At 45.1% G+C, this 25,182-nt stretch overlaps 1 protein-coding gene across 1 annotated transcript in view; it reads right to left on the reverse strand.

Moving 5' to 3' along the window:
* The window catches only part of LOC144134998 (uncharacterized), a 41,720-nt gene that overhangs the window by 12,519 nt on the left and 4,019 nt on the right, over positions 1-25,182 (reverse strand). Inside the window, exon 2 of the mRNA XM_077667780.1 lies at positions 6,030-6,169. Coding sequence (XP_077523906.1) covers positions 6,030-6,169 — 140 coding nt within the window. The remainder of the gene's footprint in view (positions 1-6,029; positions 6,170-25,182) is intronic.

Below are 25,182 nucleotides of genomic sequence, written 5' to 3' on the forward strand. Positions count from 1 at the left end.
TCGGTTGTTTTCTTCGCATTTGACATAAGACATTTTTCATTAAATTCCAAATTTTATAAAATATTTTCACGTAATGATGACGGCTGCCGAAGGAGCGATGAAAACGGACAAAAGGCCGTCTAAAAGAAAACTTTTTATTGGGCTGACCTGCGCCCAAAATGGACTTCATCACTCGGCGGCTGCGAAGCGACCGACGTGCTCGGCGGTCGTCGAAAAGAATGCCTGCCGCTGTCGGCCGTGCTCAATTTAAAGTTGACAGCGAACTTTCGAGATAAAGCGTGCAAAGTTACTAGAGCTTTCTGAAACAACGTAGAATCAGCTCTGCCTGGCTGCGATCAATCGAGATAAATCTAGTCGCGTCTTGCGTCGCAAACAAAGCAATAAAGTGGTGCGGTGGCAGATTTGAAGAACGAACAAACACTGTAAATATTCACGGCATTACTCCCGTCTCAAATAAGCATCGACCAGATGCATTAAAACAAATAATGAGACTAGTAACAGATTAAACGGATCTTGCGAAAATAGAATATGAAAACGCAGCATCCTTTAGAGCCCATAATACGGCTTCAGACGGACTACATGGACAACTTCTAGTCGTACGCAGCGTCGCTGGGATGCAGTTATTGCGGCAGGAATGACTTCATATTCCAGTTCACCTACCCGATGAAGAACCTTGTCAGGGCCAAAATAGTGGCGCAAAAGCTTTTCACTCCATCCACGGCAGCGAATGGGCGTCCAAACCCAGACTTGGTCTCCTGGCTTGTATTCTGCGTTGCGTCTTTGTAGGTTTAGCGTCTGGCGTCGGACCACTGCTGATCTTTGATCCGTAGTCGGGCAAGCCTTCGAGCTGCTTCTGTGTGTTGCAGATAGGCGGCAACCTCGATGTTCTCTTCTTCTGCAACGTTGGGCAGCATGGCGTCCAGCGTGGTCGTGGCCTCTCTGCCATGGACGAGCCTAAAAGGCGTCATCTAAGTGGTCTCCTGCACTGCGGTGTTGTAGGCGAAGACGACATAAGGCAGGAAGACATCCCATGTTTGGTTTCGGCATCGACATACATGGCGAGCATATCGGCGATGGTTTTGTTCAGGCGCTCGGTCAGTGCGTTGGTCTGCGGATGGTATGCAGTTGTCCTCCGGTGGCTGGTTCGGCTGTAACTCTGGGTGACTTGCGTTAGTTCCGCCGTGAATGCTGTTCCTATCTCCGTGATGAGCACATCGGGGGCGCCTTGTCGATGAAGAATGCACTCTACGAAAAATTTGGCAACTACTGCTGCTGTTCCGTTCGGTAGGGATTTCGCCTCTGCGTAGTGGGTCAGGTAGTCGGTCGCTATGATGATCCACTTATTTCCAGACGTTGACTTTGGAAAAAGGCCAAGTAAGGCCATGCCGATTTGCTGAAAGGGCCTTGAGGAAGGTTCAAAGGGGCTCAAATAATGCTGGTCGTTGTGGGAAGGGTCTTTCGTCACTGACAATCTCGGCAGATTTTCACGTAATGTGCGACATTGGCAGACAGTCGGGGCTAGTAAAATTTGTCTTGAATGCTGCGAAAGGTGCGAGTAAACCCGAGATGTCCAGCTGTCGGCTCGTCGCGGGAAGTATGTATTGAGTATGGAGTCAAGCAAGTATGGAAACAAGCAGGTACAGCAAGGGGGTAGGCTGTTTTTCTCGCTGCAAAGTTCTTCACAAGGACCTCAACCTGCACGCAGAAGGAAGACAGTCTTCGCTTGAATGAAGTGGGAGGTGAAGAAACCTTGCCTTCCAGGTACTCGGTGAGCCGTTTTAGGTCGGGGTCCGAGCGTTGCTGCTGAGCAAATGAGCTAGAACTAATGGGTCGCAGGAAGGCGTCCTCATCGTCGTCCGGTGGCGGTGTATCTACAGGGGCTCGTGAGAGGCAATCGGAGTCAAAGTGCTTAAGTGCGGACTTGTAAACGACGGTGACGTCAAATTCCTGGAGACGCAGACTCGATCGAGCGAGTCCGCCAGAGGTGTCCTTCAAATTGGCAAGCCAGCACAACGCGTGGTGATCGCTTACCACCTTGAACGGTCGTCCGTACAGGTAGGGGCAGACTTGTGACGTATCCCAGATGATGGCAAGGCACTCCTTCTCAGTTGTCGAATAGTTAGCCTCGGCCTTGGAAGGGGAACGGCTAATGTATGCAATGACTTTCACCAGCCCGTCGCTTTTTAGAACGAGGACGGCGTCGAAGCCCCACGCTCCTTGCGCCGGTATGAACTTCAATATCGGCGTTTTCATCAAAATGCGCGAGGATCGATGGGGAGTCTAAACAACGCTGAAGTTCCTTGAAGGCGCTTGCGGCGCATCGCTTTGAAACGGCACCTCTGCCTTCGTCAGTTGGGTCAGGGGCTCGGCGATGCACGAAAAGCTTTTTTTCACAAATCGTCAGTAATATGCGCACAATCCGAGAAATCTGCGCACTGCTTTCTAATCGGCCGGCGGTGGAAACGGTTCAATAGCAGGTGTTTTCTGCGGGTCTGGGCGTACTCCCTCCTTGCCAGCGGTGTGGACTAGAAACAGCGGCTCTCCGTAGGCAACGTGGCACTTCTCTGCTTTCAAGTTTAGACCAGGCGACTTGATGGCGTCTAGTGCTGTTCGAAGTCTTTTGAGGTGCTCTTCAAAGTTCGAGGCGAAGACAAAGACGTTATCTAAATATACGAGACAAATTTTCTACTTCAGGCCAGTCAGCGCTGCATCCTTTACTCGCTGAAACGTCGCTGGTGCGGAACAGAGACCAAATAGCATCACCTTGAACCCAAACAACCCATCCTGGAGTGATGAACGCTGTCTTCTCGTGATCTCTTTCGTCGACCTCAATTTGCCAACAGCCGCTCTTGAGTTCCATCGATGAGAAATATTTGGCGCTGCAGAGGCAGTCCAGTGTGTCGTCGATGCAAGGCAGGAGGTAGACGTCCTTCTTTGTTATCTTGTTCAAGCAGCGGTAATCGATGCAGAATCGAAGTGCTCCGTCTTTTTTTCTCACTAGAACAACCGGTGACGCCCATGGGCAGTTTGAATGCTGGAAGACGTCGTCGCAAAGCATTTCTTCAAACTTGGTCCCGGATGGTTTGTCCTTCTCGCGGTGACACACGGTAGGAGCTTTGACTGAGAGGTCGGACGTGTTGGTTCGTTATAATGTGATGTATGGCAATTGGCGTTCGTCTGAACTACGGTGATGTCGAAAAACACTCACTGTAGCTTCGAAGCACATTGCGGATCTGGTCTTGTCTCTTCCTGTGCAGGGCTGGGTTGATGTCTAGAGTGTGAGAGTTCTCTTGGTCAGGCGAACCTGCTGCGTAGGGGTCGGAAAGGGCGAAGGAGTCTCGTTCGTCGCATATTTCGTCGGAGAAAGAAATCGTCGTTCCTCTTTTTATGTGCCGGTAATCTTCGCTAAACTTAGTAAGCTCTACTTCGGCATGGCCATTGCGAAAATGCGCTATGCCTCTTGCGATGCTGATTCCTCGGTCTAGAAGAAACTGCATGTTCCCCTCGATGATGGCTTCAGCGTTAATGGCTTTCATGGCGCCTACGGTCATGATAACGCTTGAACGGGGTGGGACGCTCACTTATTCCTCCAGGACACTCAGGGCAACGTGATTTTCCCGAGTTTTCATCGAAGCAATGGCTTCGTCCGTGGAAAGCGTAATCAGCTTGGATCGCAGGTCGATGATCGCCTATGCTCCTTAAGGAAATCTATATCCACGATCACTTCGCGGGAGCATTGCGGTAGCACAAGGGTCGCAGGATAGGTATGTCCTTTGACAGTCACTCGAACTGTGCATAGTCCTGATGACGTAATGAGGTGGCCCCCTGCGCTGCGAATATGTGGGCCTTCCCTAGCCGTTGTACCTTTTCTCAGCTCCGCAGCAAAAGTTCCTTTCTTCACCGAGTAATCGGCTCCTTTGTCTACTAGGGCGGTAACTTTCCGGCCGTCGATAATCACTTCTAAGTCGGAGGTCCTGGCTCTTGCATTGCATGTCGCTCGGGGTGTCGGGTCACGGCTTCGTCGCGTATGTGAGTAGCGGGTGGGGCACGTGGTCGAAGCTGTTCTGGGTGGCGGCGTTGTTTTGAAGGCAGTTTGCGTCGTGGTCGGGGTTGTCATTTTGTGCAGCGTCGGTGCAGCGAGTGTAGGCTCTTCATGCGGCGTCGCGGGTGCAGCGTCTTCACTGGGCGTCGTCGGTGGAGGATCTTCGGCATTTCGCTCGTGAGCAACCTCACCTCCAGAGGTTGCTGCCTTTAGTTTCCCCTAGGGGGGCGGGCAGACCGTCGTACCGCCGCTGCGTAGCTACGGCGTGGCGACGCAAAGCGCGAGGTTGACGGCGATGGTGAGCGCGAAAAGCGGTTCGGCGTGTACTGCTGTCGACGTGGGTACTCGCCGATTTCCTGCGGACGTTGTCCGAAGCGTGGTCGTGGGGCGTTAACGGCAAATCCTTGAAGACCGATACGTCGGTACGGGCAGTGACGGAGAATATGGCCGGCCTCACCGAAATGAAAGCACAACGACCGGTTGTCGGAAGTCCTCCAGACATCGCATTTCGTAGGGCTTGAGCGTCGATCGTAGGCTGGGCGGCCGGGAGCAGGTTGGTGGCGTTCGGCAACAAGTTTTTATGTCGGACAGGTTGCAGGGGTTGTCGTTGGGGCTGAGGAGTCCTTATTGCAGCGGCGTAGGACATGGCCTTGGGTTCTATGGCCGTCGGGGTGCCAAGTCCCTGTTGCACTTATTCCCGTACCACATTCATCAGGGTCGCTGCTTGTGGCTGTGGGCAGGGTTGCAGTAATCGGCGTAGCTCCTCTAGGATGATTTCGCGGATAACTTCCCGCAAGCTGTCGCCGGTGGTGCTCGTCTTTTGCGAACGGACTGCACAGGCGGAGGAAGGGCGATTGCACTGCCGAGCTCGGACGTCCAGGGTCTTCTCAATCGTACAGGCTTCTTGCATGCATTCCTCGACGGTTTTTGGCGGCTCGTGGTTGAGCCTGCTGAAGAGTTTTATTTTACGCCGCGCATTAAAAACTGAACTTTCTTTTCCTCGGTCATCTCTGGGTCGGCGCGGCGAAATAGGCGTTTCGTTGCCTCGACGTAACCACGGAAGGGCTCATTCGGAAGCTGGATTCTGGACTCGAGGAGTCATTCGGCTCTTTCTTTCCTCACGACACTGCTGAAAACCTTCCATAGTTCTCTCTTGAATAGCTCCCATGTCGTAAGGAATGACTCGTGGTTTTCGTACTACGTGCGTGCGGAGCCATCCAATGAGAAAAATACGTGTCCAGTTTTTGCGCATCATCCCACTTGTTGAATGACGCCACGCGCTCAAATTGGTCCAACCATTCTTGGGGGTATTCGCCTAGGAATCCATTGAAAGTTGACGGCACCCGCGGCTGCCGTAGTATGACCGGTGTCGACATCTTCGGCGAGGTTGCGGTGCTAGTAGCAGCGCCTTTTTGCTGCCTCGCGCAGTCCGGCAGGGTCCCGAGCTCAGGCTTCTCTCCCTGGAGACGCCGGCTGGCTCGCTGAGCTGCTGGCTCGTCCTCGGGTGCGAAGCGCTGAGGGCTGGCTTCACGACTTGAAGGGGGCGTCCGGAACATGGAAGGCTATCCAGCGCCTTCACCAGATGTCACGTAATATTGACGGCAGTCGGAGAAACGATGAAAACGGACCAAAGGCCTTCTAAAAGAAAACTGTTTATTGGGCTGACTTGCGCCCAGAATGGACTGAATCATTCGGCGGCGGCGAAGCGACAAGCGTGCTCGGCGGTCGTCGAACAGAATTCCGCCGCTGTCGGCCGTGCTCAATTTGAAGCTGATAGCGAACTTTCGAGATTAAGCGTGCAAAGTTACTAGAACATTCCGGAACAATGTAGAATCAGCTCTGCCTGGCTGTGATCAATCGAGATAAATCTTGTCGCGTCTTGCGTCGCAAACAAAGCGATAAAGTGGTGTGGCGGCAGATTTGAAGAACGAACAAACACTGCAAATATACGCGTTAATATAATCAGAATTTTCGCTCCCCAGCTTACCCAGATGCGGAGAAGCGGAAATTGTACGTCGCTGTATGCGCCTCGGGGTCGATGTTCGTTTGAGTGGCTGAAAGGCACTCGAATATGGTGTCGTTGTCTGCATCCGAAATGGCTACAACGTCCTTGAACTGCTCCATTACCTACGGTAGGAAGGGGGAAAAAAAGGTTACGCCCTAGTCTTCCCCTGTGCGCTACAAGGACAACAATGCATGTTTTTCAAGTTTTTTTTTTCTTTCACAGGAACAAAATACTTATGACTGCGGGAAGGTGAATTGAAGAAGGCTCTTGCCTGCCATATTGTGCACGCATTTTTCGAAAGATGTTGCGCATCTGCACCGGATATTTCTTCTTTATATTGTGTCAGATTATTTAGTGTCTCTCTCATTTTTAACTCTTCTCTTAGCTGCAATTTCCACTAAAGCTTAATCAATAACTTTTGCTCTCTTAATACCTGCCGCCTTTTGTAGATAAAATAAAAACTATTGAATACCTATTTGGCCAGAACTAGCTTCGGCAGTCAAACCAGTACCTATGAAGCGTTTCGTTAGTTGTTACAAGCACATAAAACTTCAAGTGGTCTAGGGACCGAAGTAAATGGGCTCTTCTGCAGTCTGTCAGTTTGTGTTCAGCGTAAAAAATGTACGACAGTCTGAAAAATTGCTGCCAGTCCTAGACGGAAGCCAAAAGCTGCAATGGTTGCAAGCAAATGAGCAATAGATGTTATGAAGTCCTTCCATGTCATCAGATTTCAAATCACTCTGGAAGGCCCAAGAAATCAGCGAGAATAAACGATTGCTAGGAATTAAATGTGGCTAGCCTCTACCTGTTACGCACTGCAAGCCAGGCAAACGAGAATATTGTTTTCAAACTTTTCAAACCGAAGGAGATCTCACAGGCTAGTTGCAAAGAGGGTAAACTTTCTGTATGCTTATAGCCGCTATTACCAATTTAATATCGATAACAGCAAATTCCTACCCGAAACACTTGTACCGGGTGCGACTAGTAGACGACAACGTTTGTACTTCGGTGCAGGTGTATCCATATCGTGCTGTTCACTTTAGAGAAGAGTTACTAAAAGGCCTACTTTTCCGGTGTGACATTCCACGATGTATGCGACTGCACACGCTGGTCCCCTTAGTTCTTTCGGGACTTCATTTAATCTTTCATTCAATCAATCCATACCTTGGTGTCGTTGTTTGCAGAGAGTGTTTACGAAGGGCGTGGTTGCCTTGCTTCTGATACACGTGATGAACGAGGCTTTCAGCCGTACTTTGCCACATAATATTCCACACCACACTCTACAGATCAAAATACCTCTAGAGCTGAAGTTTGCAGCCTAGCACAATTAGCAGCCGCATAATTTAGAGCTTTGGTTCAACCATTCAACCGTGAATTTGGCTGGGGAATATACATTCTCAGTCCTAAAAGTAATCATAGCCGCTGAGCATGCGATTCAGCGAAATGTGACCTAGAAAATACAGCTACTCAGCGAAATCTGTGCGATTATAGTAGCATTTTGGCGGCCGCAATTTTGATGGAGACAAAAACGCTAAGAGACCAGTGTCAGTGCACTTCAAAAGGGGTTCTGAAAGGGACTTTAATAGGGTTGCGGTATTTCTGGGTTGTTAAAGGCCGGCTGCTTTACAAATATTGTCCAGGAAGATTTTTTTTATTGCGCTTTGTGGAAGCTGAGGTAAATGTTGCCTGAATTCGAATTTCATTGTCTTCGTGAATTTCCCTCTCCTCTAGTCACTTTCTGCAGGCAGGAATGTCGGCGCTCCATCCCCCGGCCACAGTGCCGAGGCACGTATTTCCATATCACGAATGCGCACTCGAGCAGAAGATGGCCTGAAGTGTGATCAAGTGACATAATGACACTTCAGTTGATAGCAAAATGGTTGCGTCATACGCAGCGGCAGGCGTGGTAGTTTCCCACCTTGTAAATCAGTGGTTCCAAGGCCTAAGCAAGTCACTTGTTTGGATTCTGAATGCCTAGTGTTCCAACCGCAGGGACCTATGCAAGCCAGGCCGTTGTATGCGCGATACACGGCCGCTTAACGTAAACGCGCTGAGTGCATCAAACATTCAGCGGCCGTTCACGATATGCGTCGTCCAACACTCTTCAAACCTATGCAAGATACAGATGGTGGCGATGTCATAAAGCGCGTGTTTCGAGCAGTTTGTGGTTGCTCCAAGTGTTTCGCGTTATTCCGAAGATAATAACGGACAGCGGCGAGTAACAGCAGCTCACGGTCAATTTCTTGTGCGTGTAAAAGCTGCAATGCACAAAAACGAATGTCCGCGTAGAGGTAGTGATTCCGGTTGGAGCGAGTGCTTTTCCGTCAAGGCAGTGAAATGTGTACCTGCTCACAACACACGCAGTATTTTCCGAATGCTTCGGTGAACTTGGGGTAGTGCAGCTAGTTGCGTTAGTATGCGGAGGTTGGAGTGATTCCGAGCGAAGCGACCACACGACGTTGTTTCTGTTATGTATCCATCGCCGATTTTGATCGCGGTTCGTGTTCGTGTGGGTATGTGCTTGAAAACTGCCGTGTGTACGATGTGACACGATCTTGACGGCACGGCCGTCGGACTGTTTACTGCCGCGACAACAGCAGCGTCCCAAACCTTCAGTGGCTTGGTCCTCCGTACGGTGCATTTTGTGATACTGGGTGCTCCGGTTATGACTAGCCGGCGTCATTCCGCAACCTAGGGAAACATCGGAGTGCAGTGCAAATATCTCTTCCAAAGCGTCATTCTTTTTTTTAATTTCTTGCCTGTTATACGGACATATGTCTGGAAAAATATTTGCTGGATGAACTGCTGACTGAACACAGCTTCCTCTGCATGACTGGTGGGCTGAACCAGGGGAGTAGTTGTCGGTTTAGGTTGTGACAACATCGTATCAGGCGATTAGGAACAAAAATTATGCCCGAAATTAGATCACCGCTGCTTCACAGTGTACAAGTCTCTAATATGTGCCAACGCGGGTATTTTTTTGTATAAGCAATTCACTTTTCGGTAGACCAAAAAAAAAGTATTGCAGCAGCTGGGGCTTCTCAAAGCGAGGAACTCAAAAAGAATCATGTCATTTTAATTGGACATGTTGATTTTTTATCAAACATGCCCAGAGAGCAAGTTCTGCATAACAAGAGACAGAAAAAAGCTTCAGAGAATCATTGCAATTCCTTCTGTCTTTTTTTACATGGCGGTATTAAGCCAATCTTAGACAAATGCTTCGCAATGTGCAGTTGAATTGTTTAATTGCGGCCTTTTCTTTCATTGTAATTAGCAAAATGTAGGCATCTTGAAGTGCCTCGTGGGGCATGACGTGCTTTTTGCACATCTAACTGCTGGCTATGAGCCTGCACTAGTTCAATAATTAGTTGTTGGTGATATTGCTGGCAGCCCCGTTTGGATCGGGAGATATACAGTACAAAACTGGATAAAATGTTCAAAGTGATATTGTCGCAGTACTCACCACCTCAACTCTATTGGTGTTGAGCAGTTGTTGAGCCGCACTACATGGGCCAGCTGCATCAGATTGTTTAAGGAGACATTTTTGAAGCCTTGAGAGTGAGATGTCATCGATGTACATGCGCACGTTCATCTGCTACCCTCATTTGCCTGTTACTGCCATCTACAAACATCATCACTTTCCTGCTAAGTGACGGCGATGGTAGGCCGGCAACTTATATGTGAACATCTCAGATTTCCTTAACCTTCCTTGCGTTTTTCACGTGCCTATATTTATTTGCTCACATATAGATGCACATTTTGCCGCTCCGCCTCAGTGATTCGCTTTGTTTTCTGTTGTACTTATCCATTCACATTCACGATAGCATCATTTCTGCACACATTCTCACCTACATTAACTAGGCTTATTTTAATTCTTTGAAATGTGCAAAATATGGTTCTATGGTGGTTGGCCCTCTAATGCTGATGACCCGTTTCTGAATGACCTGCAGTATCAATGGAACTGCTGACCTGTGGAGGCAGCAACTAAATTTAACTTGAGTCCCTTCCCTTACTGCTTGGATTGCATGAAATGATTGTTGCTGCTTGCATCAGTAGATTTTGCCCTTACAAAAAGTATTGTAGACAGTCCATAGAGTGTCTATGGACTTTAGTCTAAGAAGTCTATAGACTTTCTGCAGACAAATCCTTTAGACCAGTCTATAGACAATCTGTAGATTTATGGCCATACACTTTTAGTAGACTTTTGTCAATAGACAGTTCATAGACAAATCTCTACTGAAAGTATATAGGTCTACAGGCAGTCTATAGACACAGGTTCATAGACATTCCATAGACTTATAGATTTACGGCTATACACTTCCTATAGACTTCTGTCCATAGACTGTCTATTGAAAAATATCTACTGATAATAGACACAGCTCTATAGGCAGTCTATAGATTATCTACAGACTTAGGCCTTACACTTCCTGTAGATTTCTGTCTATAGACAAAAGTCTACTCATCAAGTACACATAGGTCTATAGACTGTCTATAGACATTACACAGTTATGTGGCCTGGCAATGCTGTAGACATTTGTCTATAGACAGTCTATAGAGCTGTCGACAAAACCTTAATAGACCATTGTCTGTAAACTGCCTATAGACAGTCTACAACTTGAAAAAGGTCCCCACACGGTTTTGAAAAACGACATGACAATCAATATACTTAAAATTTACTTTATTTCCAAGCCATGCAGGCAAGGAATATGCAATACATGCACCATAAGAATGCACCCCATAAAAATAAATGTTGAACGTAATGGCCCGACTATACTTTTCTCAGAAGCAATCTTGCGACCTGTTGTCTGCACTCAGTCATCCGGGCATGTAGACCTGTACAGTGGAAGGGAAAAATAAGAGGAACTGAAAAAAAATTCCCACTCCATCTCTACAAATGTGCTTACAACACAAGGCATATATATCCTGGCTATCCCATTCAAGAAAGCTAGTCAATGTTTTGGTTTGGTTTTATGGGGTCCAAAAACACAAGGTGACTCAGGCTATGAGAGGCGCTGTAGTGAAAGGTTTCGGAGTAATTTCGGCCACCTGCGGTTTCTTACTGTTCGCTGACATTGCATAGAACACAGGCCTCTAGAATTTTGCCTCTATCAAAACGCGAACGGCTAGACCAGGATCGAACCTGCAACATTCAGGTTGTAGTAGTACAGTTTATTTGGGGACAAAAAATATACAAAAATTGTCCTGGGCGAAAAAGCTAATGGCATTTTTGCCTGATGAGGCCATCCCACTCCTGACAGCGGTGGCAACCACTATAGGTATATTCTATCACATTTCCAGTACAGTACATCGTACAACAACCAATATGTATGCAAGCACACAAAACAAAACAAATGGACAACCCTGAGGACTGTGTGCATGATTCTGTATATAAAAAAAATGTTTACAGATTCTCGAATACCATTTACACGTACAACACACAGAAATATCATCCATGACACAAAAGAAATTATTTGACTTATTTTTCCATTAGGTACATATGTCTTAGTGTTTTTTTTAGGTAGTAATGGGTAGGCTGATAAAAACTCAAAGATGGCAGGACATTGATTCAATAAATTCGCTATTTGCATACATAATCTCAAATCACAAAATTTGGAGCGAGATCGGGGCACCTGTATTTTATCTTCCGTAAGGAGATGTGGAGTGTATTTCTTTTAGTGTTGAACCTCAAAATTTGAATGGTGTAACATATACTGGTGCATGGTTTCCAGAAATAACTTATATTTGAATAGCTTACTGATTTCTTGTATTTCATAGATCTTAAAGTATGGCAAGCAATGTTCTATTTTTGGAATTTTCGAATACCACGTATTGAGCGCTTTTGCAGAGGGTGCAGCTAGTCAAGGTTTCTTTTTGTTGTGTCTGACAATACCAAGGAGAGGTATGTTAAACATGAATGAAAGAGAGCATAGTAAGTTTGTTGCTTTACTGGAAACCTGTTTAATATGCCAAAAACACGTGAAAGTTATATTCGGAGAGCTTCTGTGTGCGGATTCTAGAGAAACGTTTCATGAAAGATAACACCTACATAGCAAATCCTGTTAGACTGGTTGATAATGTTATTCTGGAACTTCAATTTGAACCCACTATCTTTTTGCTACCTTTAGACTTGAAAAACAGGCATTCCATCATGTTTATCTTTTGGTCTTGTTTATTAAAGGTTAACCAAAAGTCTAAGTAGTGAAGCCATTCATTTGCTTCCCTGTAAACGACGCTTTCATTGCAACCTGAAAAAATGCATTATTGTCACCTGCATGTAATACCATTTCAGAGCAGCCTGGGGTGTTTACAATATCACTCATATATATCAAGAATAATATGGGGCCTAGAATAGATACCTATGGAACTCCGTATTTATTAGTGCCTCAATCAGATTCGGTGCTCTTTATTGTGGTGTATTGCTCCCTGCAAAGTAAACAGCTTTCCATCAGGGCATGTGCTGTACCTTGGATTCCATACAACGGTAGCTTTATAAATAAATTATCATGATGGACAGAACCGAAGGCTTTTTTAAAATCAAGAAGTAAACCCAAAGTAAGCTTTCATTTCTTATTGTTGCCAAGAATTTCTGTTTAATATAAAGTAAAGCAGTGTCAGTTGCTGTATTTTTCTGAATCCAAACTGCTATTTTACTATCAAGTAATGCAGAGTGAAGAAAGAGATAATTCTCAGCAACTTTTGAAAAGACTGAAAGCACTGACATTGGTCTATAGCAGTACAAGACTTCAAAAGCACGGCCTTTATGAATAGCTGGAACACGCGCAAGCTTCATTTGGTTTCGAAATATCCCTACTTGAAGTATACAGTTGAATATTAGCGTAAGGACTGGAGTTATCAGTGCAGCTACAGCTTTCACGGGGGAAACTTTCACATCATCGTAGGCTGATGCAGCGTAATGACTATGTTGAGGACTTCTTCGGCGCAAGTTGGAGTGAGAAATACAGCTTGAGGACATTGAACACTCATGTATTGCTCACACGGTAATTCATCATGAATATCATTTGCGGCACCAACTTCTACAAAGTGCGAGTTGAAAAGGTTTGCAATGTTTTCGTCAGTTAAACCCTGTGTCGGTAATGCCCAGCAGTAATGTCGTCTTGTGTAATAGCTTTAACTTCCAGTTTTTCTGCAATCTCATTTACTTTGCTTAGAAAGTGCTCATCCTGGGTTTCAGTCAATCTATGAAGCTCTAGGGTTAGAAAGCGACTACGCCACTACAAATTATCTAGGTCCTGCTTCAGTTGATTGGTTTTGGTTTAGTTTGGTTTATGGGGGTTTAACGTCCCAAAGCGACTCAGGCTATGAGAGACGCCGTAGTGAAGGGCTCCGGGAATTTCGACCACCTGGAGTTCTTCAAGGTGCACTGACATCGCACAGTACACGGGAGTCTAGAATTTCGCCTCCATCGAAATTCGACCGCCGCAGCCGGGATCGAACCCGCGTCTTTCGGGCCGGCAGCCGAGCGCCGTAACCACTCAGCCACCGTGACCGCTTTCCTGCTTCAGTTGACTTATATCACTACCTACATTGTTAGATTCCAGCCCTTCAACTCACTTCGTTAGTTGTTTTGTAGTTTTTCTTGAACAGTCAGGTGGTCCTGAAAGTCGTCAAACTTATCCGAGAGCAACTGCATTTGCGACTTAGATGAATCGAACTTTTTGACAAAGGCAAAAAAGCATCAAGCTTCGTTTCTGTCTGCCGTAATCTGAGTATCATGTCGGAATCATGCTGCGGATTTTCTGTGGTGCTTGCGCCCTTGCGGTTGCCTCGACAAGATTCACATTTCCATGCTTTCGTTTTGGCGTCGCGCATAGCATTGAAAGATTCTTCTGTTATTCCCGCACATGCACCACGGTGAAAATGAAATTTTCACTCTGACCATGTTGCAAGGATGCTATCAGTGAGTGGAAGATGGCAACCACAACAACGTACGCTAAGATTTTTTACAAAAAACCCATCCACTTAGCAGCAGCGGCGACATAAAAGGAAAACAAGATCACACTGAGTGAGGCATAATTATGCACAAACCTGCACAAAGGCAGAGACGGTTACGTGATGCTTGCAGTTACGGTTACCACTGCCAAGTGAGGTCCCAGTGGAAGGAATCTTCTTTTATAGCCGACAGTGAACCGTTGTTGCTGTGCCGGATTTCCGGGTGACACCGACGACCACGCATTCCTGTTCCGTTGCTCGAGACTACCGTCTGTCTTCAGGGCACGTGCGATGACCAGGGAGATGTACGGCTGCACAGTGGGTAATCGTCACAAAGGCAGAGCCGGTTATGTGATGCTCGCAGTTATCGTCGCTACTTTGCAGTGGTGACGATAACTTGAGGTAGCTTTACATAACATAACTGACGACATGGCAAAACTTGAGCACCTGAAGAACACGATAACCACTGAGCAATCACGCCGGATTCATCATTTCAGGTAATATGCATGACAAATTCTAAGTGGCTGTCATAAAACAATATAACTAATACCCACATTTCGTACAGCACTCTACCTCTACACTAAATACCTACTGCCAATACTGACCCCTGTATGCATTCCCTTTACATTAATTGGAATAGAATACTTGCAAAAATTGTGGCGCTTATCATCATTGACTCGCTACGAGCTGTTGAGAAAGCTGCCCCATAAAATGTACATTCAGTGCTCCTTGCAAAAGGATCCCAACTGGAGAATACTCAAGCATTTATTCTTATAGCCGCTATTGAACAAGCGCTTCAAAACACCCCTCATGAAGCCTGCTACGTACGCTGATACTCAAACGGGCACAAGCCATGCGAAACCTACCAGGCAGACTGCGAACCAGTTCACAACGGTTTTGCGCCACCAACTTGAAACACTTAAACAAAACAGCATACTCATACAACAGCGTGCGTTCTTTGGAACAAGCGGGTTACAGGGCTTCCATGCCGTGCTCATTATCCAGAAAAACTCAAACAGCACATAGTGGCTGCAGCAGCGCCATTTCAGAACCAGACGTGAGCTTCAGACAACAAGCTTATTATTTTAAGGATGAAATACCATCTCAAATGCAGTTAAGTTTTTACTTCATGTGCAGCTCGGACAAAGCAGTAAAAAGAAGATTCTTGCATGCAGGTACCCTAACCTAACTCTGCTAGAAAAATCAACGAAAGCAACAAACACGCTCAAAGTAAGAATTATTTCATTGAAACAATTAACGTGTTCATCAAAAGGCGCAGCCATAATAAAATAGCGCGAGCAGAATTCCATTCGTGGCGCAAATAAGCGCCAAGCTACAGTGGCGTTTTTGTAATGTAGCAGTCTGAGATCAGAAACGCGTACTCTGCCTATCGCACAATTGGTACTGGAGAAATTTGTGCACGCGTAAGCGGGGTTCATGAACGAGCCGCTCGGAACGAAATGTAAGCCATCTCTTGTCGAGGCGACCTTTACTCAGCTTTCGAAATGAATTGCCCGCAGGCCAGCGGCGGCGGCCAACGGCTCGGATAACAGGGATGGACGAATCCATACGTGTGCAACGAAAGGGATACGGGATGCAGCTCGTAGGTTCTTCGCGGTGTTTGTACACGCTCGCCATTTGCGCCGGCAACCACTTTTTTTTTCAGCCATCACTCTAATAGAATTCCTCCACCACCGCTTCACTACAACTTTGACAAACGCCTCGAGCTCTAGTCAATAGCGTTACAAAACATATTTGGTGATACGTCGCTGCCCACGAAGCGCACAGAGTGAGCGGCTACAACAAACAAGCAATTAATGCACATCTCTCAATGAACAGCACTCCATGGTCCCGACAAGCGATAACACAAAGGATAAAAAATAAATGCAATTCACCTCAGACCTTTATTGTGCGTTTCCGCAGATGCCAAGTAATTCGTGCTCACACGGCTCTAACGCTTAGTTTCATTTCGGCCTTCAGTCACGGGCTAAGCGATATTTCTGGCTGTGCACCTACCATTCAACACGAAAAAGCCAGTAGACAACTCGCGAGGAGGGCTTACCGTCCCGGGTTTCGCACCGACAGCCTTTCCGCGCGTTAGGAAAGACAGCGACACAGATGTAAGCGCATTATTCGAGAACATGGCGGCTGCCGCAGCTCACACAAACGTGCTTACAAACGTGGATAGGAAGTTTGTCGCTGCGCACATAATCTGCTCTGCACACACAGCAATGCTCAGAGTGGCTAAGGAGAACAAATGAATAAAAATAATTGTGTAGACTTACCGTAAGTGGCTGATTATGTCGAACTTCAATCAAAACGTAATCCACGAGAGAAAACGCCGCCGATGCCGACACACCGGCGCACAGTTGTTTTCTGTCCGGATGATTTTCCGCCGCCTCCGGGAAAATGGGTAAAAATTGAAACAGAAACCAATTTCACGGTCATGTCTATATTGGTTGCACTCTTCCCAAGTGTAGCTGGCTCTAGCATCCAAGACCACAATGGGCCATTGGTTAAAAGCATAAAATTCTCTACTCGCGCTTTAAAAACCTTATTACTTTCGCGAAAACCAAAACCGAAAACTTACTACTTTGTCCATGAGCGCCGCATCTCCCATCGAATAGTATGTGGCGCCCTTTTCAAATAAGTATAATGCTGCATAGCATTAGGTTTTTTGGCGTGTGCCCGTGTTTGGAAAACCTGTATGGACAACAGCGCGTTATCGCCTCCGGTGCAGCAGGTGTACGGCGAAGATTGAAAATACACTGGGTTTCTGATTGTTGAGTCGCAGCACTTGTTCACGTGAATGCAAACTGCAAAGGTATAAATGGTATATCTTAATTCCGCAGAGAACCGTGATCTATGAGACTCTTCAAATCATGTTTCTGAGAGATGGGCACATCCTCGAATTCTCAACCCCGTTATGCCCCCTTGTTTTACACGATGTTTTAAGGAGAAATAAATGTACAGTCACTGATGAAATGCTTCTCAATTAAGCGCGTTGGACAGTTACGATACAACGATGTAATGGTATATTCTCAAGCGATTCCTTCAAGGGAGAGCGTGTTCGTTTGATGTAGCACAGTTTGCAGCACCGTTACTTAAGAAATGGGTGCCTTTCCTCGCTCTACCTCTCAGCATTAAAGATTAATGAATTATAATCTCAATATGCGTCCCGGTTTAAAGAAAATTAGCGTTTTAAAGCTTCTAAAAACAATATAAAGGAAGGTATTTTATTGTGTTTGGACAATATTTTTTTTTATTCCAGAAATAGCAAAGGAAGCGGAGGACTCTGACAATGGTTGCAGTCACCCGATGCAGTTTGGTTCGTGGGGGTTTAACGTCCCAAACCAACTCAGGGAATGAGGGACGCCGTAGTGAAGGGCTCCGGAAAATTCGACCGCCTAGGGTTCTTTAACGTGCACTGACATCACAAACTACACGGGCCTCAAGAATTCCGTCTTCATCGAAATTCGAGCGCCGCAGCTGGCATCGAACTCGCGTCTTTCGTGTCAGCTGCCGAGCGCCATAACCACTTAACCACCGTGGCGGCCCGATGCATTTCTACTCAGCATGCAGTGCGAAAAGAAATGGATATTTTATGGATTTAGTTGAAAGGCAGTGTATACATTGTTAGATAAAATTGGGATTGTTATAAACAATAGACAATAGGTCTATAGACAACAGTCTATATGCAGTCTAAAGATTGTCAATCGACGATAGGAAATTAAGGCGGTTAGAGATTTTGGTCTATAAATTGTCTATAGGCCGTCTGTAGACAAATGGCTGCGAAGCCGGTTATAGACTTTAGCCTATAGATGGTTTATAGATTGTCTATAGACAAAAGGAAATTATGGCGGTTATAAGCTCTATTCTATAGATGGTCTATAGACTGTCTATGGACAAAAAGAAATAAGGCAGGTATAGACTTTAGTCTATAGAAAATCTTTTGACCGCCTATAGACAAAGGAAAATTATGTCTGCTATAGACATTAGTCTATAGATTTTCTATCAACTTTCTATGCACAAAAGGAAATGAGGCAGTTATAGACTTCAGTTTGTAGGTAATCTATTCACCGTCTATAGACGAAAGAAAACTTTTCTACGTTATAGACTTTAGTCTACAGATATTCAATAGACCATCTATAGGCAGAAGAAAATTGAGGTTAGAGACTTTAGTCTATAGATAGTCTTTGGACCACCTATAGACAGAAGGAAATTAAGGCTGTTATAGACTTTAGTCTATAGATAATATATTGACTAGACATAGACGAAAAAAATTGTCTGTTATAAACTTTAGTCTATAGATGATCTACAGACAGTCTATGTACAAAAGGAAATAGGACGGTTATAGACTTTATTCTTTAGATAATCTATTGACCGTCTATAGACAAAGAAAAATTATATCTGTTATAGACTTTAGTCTATAGATAGTCTATGTACCATCTATAGATTGTTTAGATAGTCTATAGATAGTCTATGAACCATCTATAGACGCGGTTTTACACTTCAGTCTATAGGCAGTCTATGAACCATCTATAGACAAAAGGAAATTAGGGCGGTAATAGACTTTAGGCTGTAGATTCTCTATAGACTGTCTATTGACAAAAAGCAAAGTCTAAAGGGCGTCTTTAATGTCTATAGACAGTCTATAGACCATTTTCATAAGGGTGCACTTTGCACTGGCGCCTAGTTTTGCTCCAGCCGGCCATTAGTTTCGTGTCTGAAACCTGTGCTTTGTATTCTTTTCTTCTACTCTGTATCCTGTTAAAAAACGGCTAATTTGGTACTGTGGTCTACAAAAAGCCATTTTTGAGATATAGAGGTTACAATTGTAAAGAAGCGGCTCTGGTCTTGCATTTTTAAGGAGCATAATTCATTTTGCGTTACGAGAAATATGCGCGAGATGTAAGCCGCTGAGCCCTGACAATGATATTAACACCAGAAATACAATCGCTTCGGCTACCAGAAATTGTGTAAGCCGGAGGCGTCTGTGTGCCTGGCACTTCACGTGCTAACACATAACTTTGCACACAGAATGATCAAAACTATGATGGCACTTCCGGTGTGTAAATAAGGTATATGATTCGGGAAGTTTTTGACGAATTTTGTTTTGTTCTGTGGCGTCATAGTTCTTTTAATGAAAATCCAATTTTACAAACTCTGCTTCCGATCACAGTGTTTACTCGAGATAACCATATAATCTGGTCATGGTATCTTCTTTCCCTTACAATACAAGGTAGTCTTTCCCAGATTAAGCCACGAGCCATCACAATCTAAACCCTCCAAATTAGTTCTTGCATTTACTCTACCTGTAATCCAGTTTACTGCCTTCTAAATCTCATTATGTTTGCACTAATGAGACCAGCATGTGTAAACTTTTATGCAACACAAGGCACCAACTTTCTTTTGCATTCACATAGACATTTGAGAACGCTTTGGAAATGCACAGATGATCTCCCAGCTTATTCTGTGCAGGTCAACAATGACTGTCCTTCAGCAGAACTTTCCCTGCTTGTTTTCAGCGCTGCATCCTGGCTTGTGCAACTGTAATATTAGCTCAGGAAAAAATGCTAAGCGACTTCTGATATCCCGCTGTCACTGCGCAGAACAAGGTCGTGGGCATTTCCCGAGTGATGCATATCGCGGCAGCTTTCCAGCGACACAGTGCTATTTATATTTTGGCATTGATAAAAGCCTGAAGGAAACAAGGAAAAATGAATCAGTATTAGTGCATTATCAGTGTTAAGTAAAACCATGAACACATTTAGTTACCACTGTTGCTTCATGTTTCAAATGCTTATATGGTCATATTTTTTTCGCGTGCATTCGCATTCGACCGCAGTGCACTAAAATGTGAATTTTTAATGTATGCACAATTAAGACACACACGCACCTTATAAATGAATAGATATACGTACGTCTTCAGCAAGAACTGTCAGTAGGGAGCCAGGGAGGAGGCCTGTTTACATATTACTGAGACAACTGCGCTTGACTTGCGAAATGCTGCAAGCAAATATTTTTCTCTCTCACCAATATAAAACGAGCTTGAGCTATTTTGAATAACTGATAATGTAAAGTATGTTCTTAGCTGTTTGAAATATGTGTTTACTCTATTTGTACTTACGGACGGTATTAGCAACCTGTATAGCAGCCAGGCTTATTCTAGGGAATGTGCTTGGCCCAGTCGAGAATTCGCATTAAGAGTTGCGTCGGCGTTTTAAAGTCGTTGTTCCACGTTCGAGGGCAGCGTAACTTTGTGCGAGTTTTCAAGCACAGTACCCGCATGAACCGCAATCAAAATCGGTGATGGATACGGAGCAGAAACAACGTCGTGCGATTCAGTTGCGATCACTGCTACCTTCGCGATCACTGCAACCTTCTCAACGAATGCGACTAGCTGCACAACGCCAAGTTCATTTCAGCGGTCGGAAAATACGGCGTGCGTTGTGAGCAGGTGCAGATTTCACTGCCTTGACAGACATGCATTCACACTAATCTTAAAAACTTTCACTACGGGTACACTTTATTTGTGCTGTCCACCTTATGCGTAAACAGGAAATTAACCGTGAGCAGCGGTTAGTCGCCGCTGTCCATGATGATTAACGCTTGCAGAAACCATAAACTGCTCCCAATAAACAATTGTTGAAGTCGCTAGCGCCTAGATCTTACGTCGGTTTGAAATGTGTTGGACGACGCTATCGATCATCCAATGGCGCTGCTTCCATACGACCTTGGAATCGACGCAAGTATGCAGGATCCAACGAGGCGTCTTGCACAGACGTTGAAACCACTTTTTTACGACCATTTACAACAGAGAGAAAATACCACGGCCGCACCTAATGCAACTACCTTTACTGTTGACTAATGTGACGTCATATCACGTGATCGCATTCGTAGGCGGCGTCTGCTTGAGTGTGCCTACGTGATATGGTTTGGCAATACGGCTCCGGGTTGGGAGCTACCTGAAACGACGGAGCTACGCGGTTTACTGTTGGCGAGAATGGCAGCTGCCTGACGTCTAAAGAATCTAACCATTGGCCATCTCTGGGCTAGTATGAGGAACTTGCGTTGGAGTTTGCGGTGCCGATTGCAGCGCCATAACACACCGTCTAGCAAGAAGAGCAAGCAGCTTTGGGTAGTAGCCTTAAGATTTTTCCGCTCCACCTTCAGGCGCTTATTGGCGTGAGCCTCCGCCCTCTGTCGAAGGCGCACGTGCCGTGCGTCAGCTACATGCGCTACGCCGAGAGAAGCTAAGATATGAATGCTGTCATCCAAATGCGGGTATGTAATTGAGCAGATTGTGTGCTCGCATTTTCAGCGGACCAAGCGGCTGACAAAAGCAGATTTGGGTCACCGGATGGAACAATTGCAGTGCCACCTTGGCAGCGCAGGTTCCCCATATGCAGGTGCGAGTGACAGAGGGTGCGAGCGTAAAAAAGGCGACAAAAGGAGCTCCACAACTTTAGCGCGTGATTGTGGATTCTCTGCTGCGTGTAGAAGTGTATCACTTTTCTGACGAGTCGATAAGAACACAACGCAGTGATTGAGCGAGTTGATGTGCTCTCTTTGAAAGGTGTTTCAGAGTTAGTGCAAAGAATTATCTTGTTCTGTTTAATGTTTATATACGGCTTCCAAGGAATTGTTCATTTTTTTTTCAAAGAAGTACGAACCTTTGGTCTAATGTCTTATGCACACGTGTGGATTGAAGCGCTTCAGTTATTACGCAGCCCTCCTGCTTTGTTAAAGCAAAAACTATGGTCCTTAAAGCTTCGTACAGGCGCTGAGGAAAGCAGTAATCACAGTGCAGTCTGTCGCATTACAAGCTCTGATTTGTATACGTAAAGACTTTTTTCTTCTCGAATAAGGTAATGCCTTCAACGACTGCACAGTTTTGGTGTTTTGTGTTCTATAAATTTACATAAAATCCTGTGTGGTGATATGCTCACTTACACGAACACTGAAATCAATTTTAGCTTGCCTCGAGAGGTCAATTGTCACATTCTTTTACAGATGAAGTTTTCTTATTAAAAATAAAATGCGTGTTTTTAAGAAAGTAGCCAAAAATTGGACGAAAGGTATAGTCACCCCTAACAAATGACACAAAGAAAGATGGGAAGCAAAAATTTTTTAACTGTGGAAATCTGAGCCTAGGCCACAAAAATCGTCTCTTTCAACGATGGATGGAGAATCCTAATACCCCTGGCATCGCCATTAACGTCAAAAGCTCGCGCTTAAACAGAACGTATCTTCGCTCAACCGCGTGTCTGAAATCTGATCTATTAAACATTTTTTCGGACAATCAATTAAACTTTGCTGACAAAACGCAAACTGTTGGATTATAATTCTTAATTGCTAAAACAGAGTCGTTCTCACTGTTGATTGGAAAACAGCTGGAAGCCTTAGACAAAACGCGATTTCTAGAGCTCGCTTAAAATCATTGTTTTTACTGCTACTGATCTTGTTAGGCCGGAAACGCAGCTAACTGTTCTAGCTATACTCTCCTGCCGATATTTTGGAAAAGCCTGAAATTTTTAATGAGTGGTCGTGTTTCTGCCGCACTTATCTAATCTGCATTGATGGACGCACATGATGACCGGAAATATAAAAAAATTCTGCATCCTGGTGTACTTGCTCTGTTTGTTGCTATGTACCCTAAAGTTAGTGGTATGAAAAGTAGTTAGTGTACTAGAAGTTATACATAGCAGTTTTAAGTTACGCTTCCATGTCTCCTCAAAAGTGAGAAATGGGCCATGTCCTAGAGGTAGCCAAATAAGGAAATAAATTTTCACAAGATCGTACCATATTACAGAAAACTTTATTATTAATGCCCTGTGCCCTACTTTTTGAAGCTGCAGTTAGCCGAATAAAAATTAACCCCCAAAAAACTTTCGTAGCTCTCATAAAGCCCGCAAATTTACATGGATGCCTGGTTCCGGTTTTGTAGAAAGGGTAGCTACCTGGTTGAAAGCCGCACACAATTTTCATTCTCGTACTATTTTTACCATGCTTATATATTTCTTCCTGTTTTCCCCGTAAACACATCGACGTTCTTGATTTCAGCAAGCAAGGTCACCAAACGACTTGAGAAATGCACAAAAGAGATGCTGGCACCTCTTTGGGCTTCATTTATTGCCCTCAGACTGGCCACTGGCGGAGAGTGGGCACGCCAGCTGGCCACCTGTCAGCATGTCAAACCCGTTTCACCTTTTTGTGCAGATATTTCTGCTAGCCACGACAGCCAAGTCCAGCGCATCACAGGATATGATACGCTTAGTCAACGCTGCGCCTAGCCCAGACGGAGACTGCGCACAAGATTGGCCGCTCTTCCAAGACTACTGGGCATCACTGCGTCCAGCCCCATCAACATCGGCAGCGAAGGATATAAAAAGCCCGCCCCATCCGAAGATCTTCAGTGGGCACGCCAGCTGGCCACCTGTCAGCATGTCAAACCCGTTTCACCTTTTTGTGCAGGTTTGTTGTCAAAATTCTTCTGTTAGGACCACTAATCGTTGTTTCATCCAGCTGACGTGTCCCAACATTGTTCTTGTGATTTTTCGCAAAATTCAAAATCTGTTCTCCTTGCTCATGCTATGTGGTGACATAGAATCCAACCCTGGGCATACGACAGAAGAAATGCTGGTTTAAATACTTGAGGGCCAAAAGAACATTTAGAAAAGGCTCGATGAAATTGAGGCAAAGCTAGAAAAAGTCGAAGCCACATCTTCAGCTATAACCGAAGTTGGTACAAGGGTTCCTGGCCTTGAAAGAAGTTTTCAATATCTCCAGAGCAAGCTTATCGACTTGAAAAACCGTTCCAGACGAAATATTGTTCTTGTTTTTGGCATTGCTGAGGTGGCTGAGGAGACACCTGAAGACCTTACCTCGCGCGTAGTTGAGGGCGTGTTTAAAAAGAAGCTAGACATAACTGTGTCATCAACTGAACGGATACATCGCTTCGGTCGAATACAGCCGGACAAACCCCGACCTATAATCCTAAAGCTTATCGATCATCGCGAGAAGTTCCGCATTATGCAGAATTGCTTTAAGTTAAAAGACAGTGGTATCTCGATTTCTGAAGATTTCTCGGCAGCGACGCGTCAGAAGAGGAAGAAACTATGGGACAGCACGTCGGAAATTAGGGAAACTGGAAGGAAAGTTAGATTGGTGTATGATAAGATAAAGGTTGACGGTGAGCTGTTTGAATGGGACGACACTGCAAATATAAGAATCTCCGTTGGTAAACGCCCTGACCCCAGCAATAAATCACCGATACAAAGAACTAATAGTGACCCCCCCCCCCCCTTACATTTTCAGTGCTTGAACGCTCGGAGCGTACTAAATAAATTGGATGATCTAGAAAGCATAACAATAGCACACAAACCACATATTTTAATTATAACAGAAACTTGGTTACACCCTGAGGTCGGCGATTTCGAAATAACACCACCAGGATACCGCATACTCCGTAAAGACAGAAGTTCTAGGGGTGGCGGAGTTGCAATAATGTTTAAAGAATCATTGCAAGTAGTTAGGTTGCCTGACATACCTGAAATTGAGTGCGTTGTTGCTAAGATTTGTTTAAGGGAACTGAACCTTACCATAGGAGCATTTTATAGGCCTCCTAACTCCGATAATATCTTCTTCGAAAAACTTAATGATTTCCTTTTTCAGTGCAAGAAAATCTCACCCAACATCTTAATCGGCGGCGATTTTATTATTCCGGCCATCGACTGGGAAAGCGAATTTCCTGATCCTCTGTCCAAATCAGCAGAGCCCTTCGTTGACATAATTCTTTTCCATAGTTTAGCCCAGCTTGTAAAGCAGCCCACACGCATTCAGAACGATTCAGCGTCCATTTTAGATTTATTTCTTTTATCCGATGGACTACTTCGTCGCGGTCCAGAACTGCACATCGTGGAAGGCATATCAGACCACAAGATGATATGCTTAGCCTTCAAACTAAACATTGTTCCTAACTGCAGGAAGAATAAACGTGCTTTTCCAAATGTTTCACGTTCCGATGACGTTGGCATTCTGGATGCGTTGGACCGCTCCTTTTCTAACTTCCTCTCTCTTTCCGAGACATGTCGGGTGGACCGCTTATGGTTGATCTTTAAGAGTTTGGTGTTAAAGTGTATAAATGATTTCGTACCATGTACTCAAAAAATTGTACATAACA

This window comes from Amblyomma americanum, chromosome 5 (genome assembly GCF_052857255.1).
Source record: "Amblyomma americanum isolate KBUSLIRL-KWMA chromosome 5, ASM5285725v1, whole genome shotgun sequence".
Lineage (NCBI taxonomy): Eukaryota > Metazoa > Arthropoda > Arachnida > Ixodida > Ixodidae > Amblyomma > Amblyomma americanum.